We start from the raw sequence: 9,911 nt of genomic DNA, 5'->3' as shown, positions 1-9,911 counted from the left end.
CGACAAGTCTCGCACTGCGCTTGAGTGCAGGTTGGACAAACTCGTGATCGGTACGTGTTGGCCGCAGATACACCAAGTGACTGCCAGAGTCAAGGTGATTTGCTTACACATTGCCCCACATAAGTATATCTCTTGCCATCTGTCTCGGAAAGAGCGTTGATTATCAGAGCTTACGAAATCTGTTAGTCCATTCAAAACAGACATCTTGCCGGCGATATCGCAATCTGTTCGCCTGTCAAGGCCGCATGCCAGCCTCCTGAGATGATTCTATACTCAAATCCTATTGGTGTTACCCTAAGGGGTGACCGGAAGCACAAGAACGCGCCTGTTACGGCAGGCCCTCTTCCTGTTAGAACCCTCAAGAGTCTAAATGGCGGTCGACTTGTTGGTCTGATGCGGAATGTACCGAGACGATGATGCAGAGAGAGTATGATAGGTGGGTGTTGCTCGCAAGCCGCAATATTCCCGATCTTGATTTCGAATCAGCGGTAGCAGGATTGGTCCGTACCGATCCATGTCTTGATTTTAGTTAATTAGATCAGACGCAATGTAGGGCCCTCAAGAGGCATGTACGATCTATTTCACCGCACAATCAGTATTATTGTAAGAGCCTGAGAGTTTGAGACACGGGATATGAAGAAAGAATCAATTTTACAAGGTATTGTGATGACAATTGGCACGCACGGTAGATGAGTATCAAACAGCTATTGCAGGATTCAGGTCCTCTAAGGTGAGGTCGAACTAAGCATTTAAGGGCAACAGCGGATAAAGGGCAACCGGCGTGCTGACGAATCTAAAAATAGGCTGTTGATCTACTCATGGAATCCTTGCGTCGATAGATCCGAGATCGCTGTTGTCATTACGGTGGCTGTCACACGGCGGTCCATGCCCATGAAATCCCGCCAGGCGGTCAGCAGTCGGCAAGAAAGACCTCTTGCGATGGCGGACAGAAGAGACGCGTTTTCCTGTCTAATCTAAAAGTTTCGCTGGGGAGAGGCCGATCAAACCTAGTATTAGCGAGTGTAAGTTCGTTCATTCGACGCGTGACGGGACGGTGGCGAAAGCTATAGGTCGTGTGAGCCCTATGACGCAGCAGACACACACTGACACGGAAATGCCGTCCCTCATTCCGCTTCTAGAGAGGTTGATCGGGGCCATGGGCGGAGTCGTTGAACGAAATGGACTCAAGGGTATGAACCCAGGCGACAGGATTCACTATCTGGGTAATACGCAGTTCCGACCTCGGTTAACAACGTCAATACTTCTACGAGCGTTGCCGACTCTTATTCGTATGATGCTGAGCGGAGTGAGACATGCGTCGCACGATTTGGTGAGGAAGCGGAGGTGTATTGTGGTGAGCGCCGGGGTGGGGTACTGCCCAGGTGGGTACCATACCTATGGCATCTGTGACATCGTACGCACAGAAATTCCCCTGGACCAAGTTTTTAGGAACACCTTGTGTTTGCTCAAAAAGAATGATTGACCCAGTACACACGTCGGATGTTCCTCATGATGTCTACAACATCAAAGTGTGCCATTGCAGCGGTGGTCTAAGATGTCGGTCGCCGGTCGCCAAGGTGTCTAGATGAAGCGGTATCGATACGCACGTGCCTCGGTTGCATGATAGCCATGATGCCCAGGTGTTCAAAGATCGAGGAAAAGCTTACGATAGCAAGAAAACTAGAGTTTCTTTTGTTCTTACTATCTTCATCTTTACTTAAGCTACTTTCGGGCACGAACGCAGCCTCGACATAATTGGGAATCGACCGCAGGTGCAGCACTGCCCAGGTGTCAAACGTGGGCATACCGCATACCTTCTTACCTATTACATACCTCGGTACTTTTTACAAATCAGTCTACCATCCTGCTTACCATTCTGACCGAAATGGCAAACGAATTTCTGATGGCCGAAACCTCAAATGCTTCCGGAAAGTCGATGCACCTGACCGCAAGGTCTTGTGAGCATATGGATCTCTCTTTCATTGCCATGTTTCAACAGGAGGCAGCTACAAAGAGATAGGGAGCAGTCATCTCGCTACCTTCGCTCAAGATGAGAGATGCTCAGGATGCAGTCTAGCCTAGTGTAGTAGGACCGGAGATTGTGGCGAGTAATCAGCAGGCTAGGCAAGGTGAGATCAGAACCTAGGCCATTGTACGAAGACTTGACTTAGTTCGGCTCTATATGGTTGGATTATTCCATTCTCCACTTTTTTGCAATGTCTTGACAGCACAGATGGGGGGACCATGCTAGATCGATGGCATAGGTCCCATTGCGTGGTACGAAAATGGTTCACGCAACGTAGAATCATATCGACAAAAAGCGAAGATTCGTTCTCTTGCCTGGGTCGTTGAAATAAACTTAGATGCGTTGACTTACAGCTGGCTGTGACGAGCGTTCAGTAGACCAATACGGATAGCTGAGCATATGGTACGTTGACTCTGAAACCCGCTCTACATGGTACTACATTTGCTATCGCCCAGTACATCCCGCATAAGAACAGGTCCTGCAACAAGGATGAGGACGTAAATAGCCCAGTAATGACAGCCTGCATACGCCCAAATGATGAATCCATGGCCCGGGAGCTGAGAATGCCCAAGGCAGACCGAGATTTCGGCTTGCAGGTTGATTCGTGACTTTTCGTTGATGCACGTCGGCCCAAAGCCCTACTTAACGTACAAGGCTGAAATTGCCCTCTTCCCCACCTCCATGTCATAGTATTCTTGATCGCCTCACCATTCACTGGCCTATCGCTAGGATCGCACTCACCGCCATCCATCGACGCAAGCTACCCGCTTGTGGCAAATTGGTAGAGTATGCGAACATCCTGGATATTGGGACCGAGGCTGAGCCCAACGTCACCAGTAGATCGTAAACGAACGAAACAGATCCTGAAACGTGTTCAACACGAATCCATCAACAGGCAATACGAGTCCCATGGTCATTCTCATCCAGTACATGAGGGAAGGCGTTTTGAAGCCCTCATCGGTGAGTGTGCAGATGCGTACGGTTGGCATCGTTGTTAACTGTATGGCCTGCTATCTGGCGCCTTTTGGCAGTGAGGAGCACTAAATGCTACCCTTGATACTGCGGTATTGATTGTTTGCTTTTCGCACCTCTCGGCTCATTACTTTGGATTCGCTTTTGTGCTATTCATACTTCTCTGCCCGTTGCACTAGATCATATTGAGCTACGTGCGAGCAAGCGAATTTCGGAAATAGTGTCATCTTTACCCATGATGATGACTTCATACCTGCTGAACCAGCAAGTGAATTGTAAGAATCAGCGACCCTAATGTTGAGACATCGGAATATGATATTGATGAACATACAGACCAAAATTGGCACTTCACAGTACGTCTCTATTAGGTTTCAAATTGAAAGAGTCGCTTGAATCGGAGGCTTATGCGCACACTGCGTCGCCTCTGCTACCGTGGTTGACTTCATGTTCTCGAGCTTCACAAGGAAAATTCCTACGAAAGCAGTCTCAGAGTGCTACTGCCACTGCAGCTGGTGCACACGTAACGGAAAATATAGTAGTCCTCCAGGACAAGGCGAAAAAAAATGGGATATAGAGCTATTCAGGCTTCGTAAATTTACCGACCGCCCTTTTTTTGCACTCAAAGAGGCCCTTGCAGTTGAACGGGATGACTTGGACTTTTTTTTGAGATTCCATTACAGCTCAATACCTTCCTGGAAAGCTGAATGTATCGAACAATACTGCCGAAAGACATCGACTCTGTTACTGCAGGAAACCCTATTTGTTGGCAATAATCGGTGTCCATTGTCAGCACTCGGTGTCCGCGGGCAGCACTCCGTTCCTATCAGCTTGTCATACATCCTTCCTCCTGCAAGAGCCTGGGTTAATAGTGGCTCTTCGCACGAAGGTCCTTCCGAGACCAGTGTCAGGAAACTCTGTCCATTGGCATTAGAAGACGTGTTGAAAACGATGGTAGGTAACCCGAATTTCACCTAGGTTTATAAGCTGATTGAATAGCGTTTTGACCATTTGGCGCATACCGATGCATATCGCCAGCTCATGTAAGTCTGTCCATAACTATGGCGCACCTAAAGCCCATTACAAGCCTTGGATTGGTCATGGATCTTCTTAACACAGGATCTCGGGAGGATCGCCACTGTTTGGTCTCCACGATGTTAGTCAAGCCGGAATCAGACTAACCCGATGCTCAGCCACATCACTCATTTGGATGATCAGTATATACGCGTACTGGCAAGAACAGCTTGGTTCCACCAAGCTGGGGCTTTGCGTGACGCTATATATAAGCATGTAGATCGCAAAGCATCCTTGAGAGTTGTCATCCCGGTATGTTCACATTATGTTTGATAATAGATCACAACAGCTAATGCAACGCTTGAACATAGTACAACGGCTTCAAAGTTTTCCAATTTGAATGCCATCTTCCTTATCTTGCTTTGAGGAGACAAGATAGATCGACGACAAGACATGCTCTACATAGGGCTGTTAATGTGCGCAAATATTGGAGCGATCTATCATTCCTAGATTTGGGAGCTAATGAGCCAGATGTGGTTGGCGAATACGTGCTATGTGAATTACACAGCTCGCTCGTTCTGTGTGGCTGGGACGAGTCCAAGTGGGCTGCTTATGCCTTTACAAATTCGGACATTGATGAAGATGATGAAGATGACGAAGATGACGAAGATGACGAAGAGGAAGCGGAAGGCGGAGAAGAGGAAGAAGCAAACGATTCATTAGATGTTGTAGAAATAGGAGGACTCGATGAAGCCGATGATAGCTACGATCTACACCACGGATATGATCTCCTCGAGGATCTATTGGCTTCCGATGGTAAATATGGGGTTTTCGCTCAGGATACTCATTTCTCGAATCCTCGACTGTACTTTCTTCACATCACGGACAGCCGCCTGCGCATGATTCGCAAAGAGTGGATGTACCTCATAAATAAGGTGTATGCTAGGGTCAGAACGCAGGTACTTGTTCCTCGGGTCTACGGTCACTCATGCTATTATGTATGTACTGATGAATATAGAACGACGGCCTCGTCCACCCTTTTTCAAGCACGTCTTTCAGCGATAACTCAAGTCCAGCAGCCGATTCTCTGGCTTGGTTGGTCAAAACCATGGGATTTTTGGAAGAACTGCGTCAGAGCTTTTTGCTCACCATCGATACGGGTAAACGATTTCTTGCTCCTAAAGGCGACTGCGCTTGGTTCCTCGATACTGAAGAACGAGAAACATCTGGTGTGTCCTTAAATAAGATCGTAGGCTCTATTCGGGACTCTATGGAGTGCCTCATGGAACTGGAAAAGAGATTAGCGTCATTAGAGGACTCCTGTCAAAGCTCGAAGGAGATCGTAAGCACTACTCCTAGTCGCACGCAAATAGTATACCGTACTAATGAGGATAGATCGAATTGTGTCTGTCACAGGAAAGCGTTCGGCTTAGCCATCTAAGTATCCGACACAACCAAGAGAGCGCATTACTAAGTTCTGCGGGTAATGATCTCAGTAGAGACGCCAATATACTGAGCAAAGAAGCAAATGCGCTAAGTGCAGAGGCAAATGCGTTCAGCAAAGATGCAGGCACATCTAGTAAAGAGGGGAATGTGCTCAGCAAAGAGGCAAATATACTGAGCAAAGAAGCGAATGCGCTAAGTGCAGAGGCAAATGCGTTCAGCAAAGATGCAGGAACATCTAGTAAAGAGGGTAATATGCTCAGCAGAGAGGCAAATATACTGAGTAAAGAGGCGAATGCATTCAGCCAAGATGCAAGCATATCCAGTAGGGAGGCAAACTTGCTCAGTCGAGCGTCTAATTGGCTTAACGAACGGGCCAACAAGCTGAACAAGGACAATTACGAACTTGCGGTGATCAATAAACGAGTTGCAGCTGCGAACAATTTCAATGCAGCTCTTATGCTATCGGTATGTGGTGTTTCTTCATTGTATTGAGGCCTCTTCTGACCATGGGATAGATGAATCAATTCATGACCCCCGTTGTTGTTGTAACGGGCTACTTCAGCATCGAGGAGAAAATATTCGGATTTCCAAAAACAGCAAAGTCGTTCATTAGCTCTGTCGTTATTGTTTTCGTGGTACTGTATCTGGTCAATGTGGGAATATTCTTACTTCGTCACCATGTCAAGACCAGATGGATTGTTGCTTGGCTATTGACTGGCCAGCTTGATCGAATACTTCTCGATAGGGAAGAGAAAGGTAAGTGAATGTTACCATGCTTTGAATTGAGCTAACAGCAATATAGGCGAAGGGCGGAGCAGCGAAGCGTGATTATAGAAGGGAAACGTGCTGTTGGATCTGCTCGAGGGCTTCGCACCAGATGACTGGTGCTTTCCGATGGACGTGATGCACTTCCGAGATGTTTAGTAATTGTTTGAGACCTCTCGGTACCCGGCTACTTGACGTAATAGTGTTCAATTTCCAGTTTCAACGATGTTCAAAACGCACTATACGGGTTCTGTTCGCAAAAGTTACTCCCTTACCTGTCCGCTACAGTACTTTCTATACTACGGTTTGAGCAAGGACCGAGTGCTAGGGAAGTTCAATTTTCCGCCATGGCGCGAAGTCATCTGGATGACCTGGAAGAAGATGAGTATTTACACGCTAAGAGCGTGCGATCAAAGCAGTGATTGAGCACGATTCTCATCATGTCGCTTGAAGATTGCGAATGGGGACATGCATGATAGGAAATGGGAGTAGTCAAAGTTGCACGCCGAAGTGGCCTTGCAAGCGGGTCCAATGTGTCACCAACAGTTGAGTATCGAGCTTCACGATGCAGTGTTCTAGTGCACCGACGCTAACTGTCGCTGCCAGATTGGCTGTTTATTGTTCGTGTGGGTCTACGCCATTATCGGAAGGTGGGGGCATCCCCACTACCGGTACCGTAGCGCGTTGTCCTCGTATCTACGCGGGTTCGGCGCACCGCATTGGCCTACCACAGCATGGGGAGCACCCACACGATCGCGGAGACATCTGTGTTGCCGAATGTCGCACAAGTCCTGGATCTCAAATGAACTTCTGTCCATCCGGATCTTACAGTTGCTGACCGATCGGTGAGCAACGCTCACATACCCTTTGCACGCGTACATTCCGTCGCGTCCGTTCAGGGAGCCCGAGTCCCACCCATGCTTCCGACGTCCATCTTGCAGTTGCTTCTGTGCGAATATGCGGCTTAAGTTGCATGTCAAAGAGCGCTTAGTGCAGGGAATAATTGCAAAACGCGCACAGTAATCGTCGAAACTGTACCATACCAACCTTAGGCCCCTCGGCATTGGCCCAATTGGGCTTTTGATGATAAATTCCGCCGTTTTGTTCGGAAACCATACATATGTACGCTATGCTACGATTGTGTGCAGCTTCCCTGTACCTGCATCTTCGTCACACACACACACTGACGAAATTCAGGTTTCTCAATCTGTATACACGATTGCGGTACGTCCTTTTGTGTTACAACGATTCAAGCCCCAGATCCTGTTTTCATTCCTCAACAGTACCACTCTTGATCTTTAGTAAGGGACATGTCAAAAATCTATAAAGCCCTAGGAGCATGGAGTTGATCGGTCTCTATTCCTTCGCTTTCGCAAAAGCATGCCGACAGAGGGAGCGGGCAGGTTTCCTTCGCTTTCACAGAAGCATACTGACAGAGGGAGGACGTGCAGGGTGCCAATGCTACCATATTCATGGACATCGAAGACCCGAGGCACGAGCCACCTCCGTTCCTGCGACTTGTGGGTTTCCAACACCCTTCCTCAAGATTGACGAGACAAACGGTTGACAATTGAAGGCTCGCAAGAAACACGTGTACATCTGGGCTTGTGTACGTTTTGGTCCTGATCATACTCTGTTTACTTCATCCTTTCGTTGCTAAGACCCTTCAGTGCAGATGCGGATGCGCTTCGATCAGTATCCAAAGCGGCAGCTGTCCCTCGTGTGGTTCAGCGAGATGTGCATACTGCCAGACTACACGCGTGCAAGTGCGTAATGCCGGACTATCCGACCCTGCGTACAAGCGTCGCAAATCAGATCTGCGGATCTTCACGGTCAATGACGAGGCACACCATGCAACCACCACGGCCCCCTTGGAGGAGGAGGAGTAGGAGGTCACGAGTGCTCAAAGTAGCTGGAGAGTGTAACAGGGATAAATTGCTAGGGTGGCGGAAACCGCCTATATACACTACGCTAGTAGGGTGGCACCTGCCAGGTGCACAGGAAGCGACTTCCTCGAACCATGAGGACAACGCAATTTGTACCCCAACAGAACACCACCGTTATTGGACCGCAGACTTTGTCGGCCACCGTGTACAGGGGACACCTGCCAACGCTAGTGGAAGTCTTCAGCTTGCAACATACTCGGCCGTTGCTCCCCACGACTTCGCCATCAGCATCCTCAGACTCCGCAGAATGGCCAAATTCGCGAGACGCGACGATTCATTCCTCGGTAATCATATCAGTTTGACAAGGCCAGAGTTGGCGACGCAGTTGCGGACTATGCAACGTCCTTTGGAATTTAATACATGCGAAGCAGGCACGGAACTTCAGTGTGAGAAAGGGACCAGACACGTTGCGTCAGGAGTAGGAAGAGGGAAGTCTCGCAGTGTATCTCCTGAAGAAGCAGATGTTAGTAACAGACGGCAAGTACCGTTTGAACCACCGCAAAGTGTACGTACGATGTAATACATATCCAGGCATACATAGAACTCTGTTGTCACTACAGACTTGCACCATGTTACATGTGACACTGACACATTCCAGCCATCGAGCGAACGTCACGTCCGGCTCTACGACAACCTGATGATGTTACCCGGGATGTATATACTCAAGTAGTAAGAGCCTGCGTCATCACAACGCGTCAAATTTCCACGAGGCTTCTTATCGCAATTTTCTATACGATACGACTGCCAATCAAGGGATATTGTAACGTTACTTCACGTATCGCCTTGAAGTCCTAGGCTGAGGGCAACGGGCGTACAACTTACGAAATCGGTTGTATGTGTTTTGCAGCAAGATTTCGGCCGCACGTCTTCTAATGGTCATTAAAAGGCGTCATTCTGGTCTCAAGGAGTGATACGGTGTGCTCGTACACTAAACGCCTATTGGTGGTGATTCTCGAGATACTTGGCAGCACAGACACGATTGGTCCGAAGGGGTGTCCCCCTGCACGTAAGCACCTACGTGCATGCACTCCAGCCCGACTTCAATCGTGATAGAGGACGAGGATAGCCTCACTCAGCGGTGAGCAATGGCCGCCTGAAGGGCTAGATTAGCCCTATACCTGCGGAAGAACCTCCTTACCACTCTCTGTTCCGAGCCCAACGAACTTGTGTACGCATTAAGTGGCGATTTCCGAATGGCTATATGGAACAATCAGCCTAGCAGCCTTGTGAAAGCCTTGCGGTTTGTCGAGTAAACTCTCACCACGTGGCGTCAGTATGACATATCTGATCGTATCAGTGGTTGCGTGTAGGATGGATCGGGCCGCATTCGTTGGGTTGAAGACGCCATTCACTACGAGCTTGAAGGACTAAGGGGGCTGAGTTGAAAATGTGGTGCTGCTCAACATCCGAAGAGCTTACGGTGTGTTGTGAAGCTCGGGAATTTGTGGTTGATCTGCCGTCGCCGGTCAAGACAATCTATCAAGTTGGCTATAAGTCGTCATGGATTTCCTTCTGTCCGATATTCAGGAAACCCGCTAAGACCCGACCGAAAGGAACTCAGTACGCCAACCCGGGAATATGAAAGGTATCGCCCACTGAATAGTCGCCAAGTCCCAGTCCGTAGGTGGCCGATCCCGCAAGCCTTTGTTCGTCCCAATGGCTATAGAACCACAAGAGCGTACAAGCCTCGATTTCGTGGACACCATTTGGCCTCGTGCATTTTTGGAAGACCGCAGGCCTGTTGA

General features: G+C 48.7%; 1 protein-coding gene across 1 annotated transcript; it reads left to right on the top strand.

The window, feature by feature from the left end:
• Positions 1-4,056: 4,056 nt before the first annotated feature.
• N0V89_012290 (uncharacterized protein) lies at positions 4,057-5,947 on the top strand (the record flags this gene model as incomplete). The annotated part of the gene is made up of 4 exons (XM_056221011.1): positions 4,057-4,151; positions 4,578-4,968; positions 5,028-5,351; positions 5,405-5,947. The coding sequence occupies 4 exons, from the start codon at positions 4,057-4,059 to the stop codon at positions 5,945-5,947; spliced, it is 1,353 nt and encodes a 450-aa protein (XP_056064998.1).
• Between the last annotated feature and the right edge of the window lie 3,964 nt (positions 5,948-9,911).

This window comes from Didymosphaeria variabile (genome assembly GCF_027946475.1).
Source record: "Didymosphaeria variabile strain IMI 356815 chromosome Unknown scaffold_10, whole genome shotgun sequence".
NCBI classification, from domain to species: Eukaryota; Fungi; Ascomycota; class Dothideomycetes; order Pleosporales; family Didymosphaeriaceae; genus Didymosphaeria; species Didymosphaeria variabile.
This window is presented reverse-complemented; position numbering and strand designations above follow the sequence as displayed.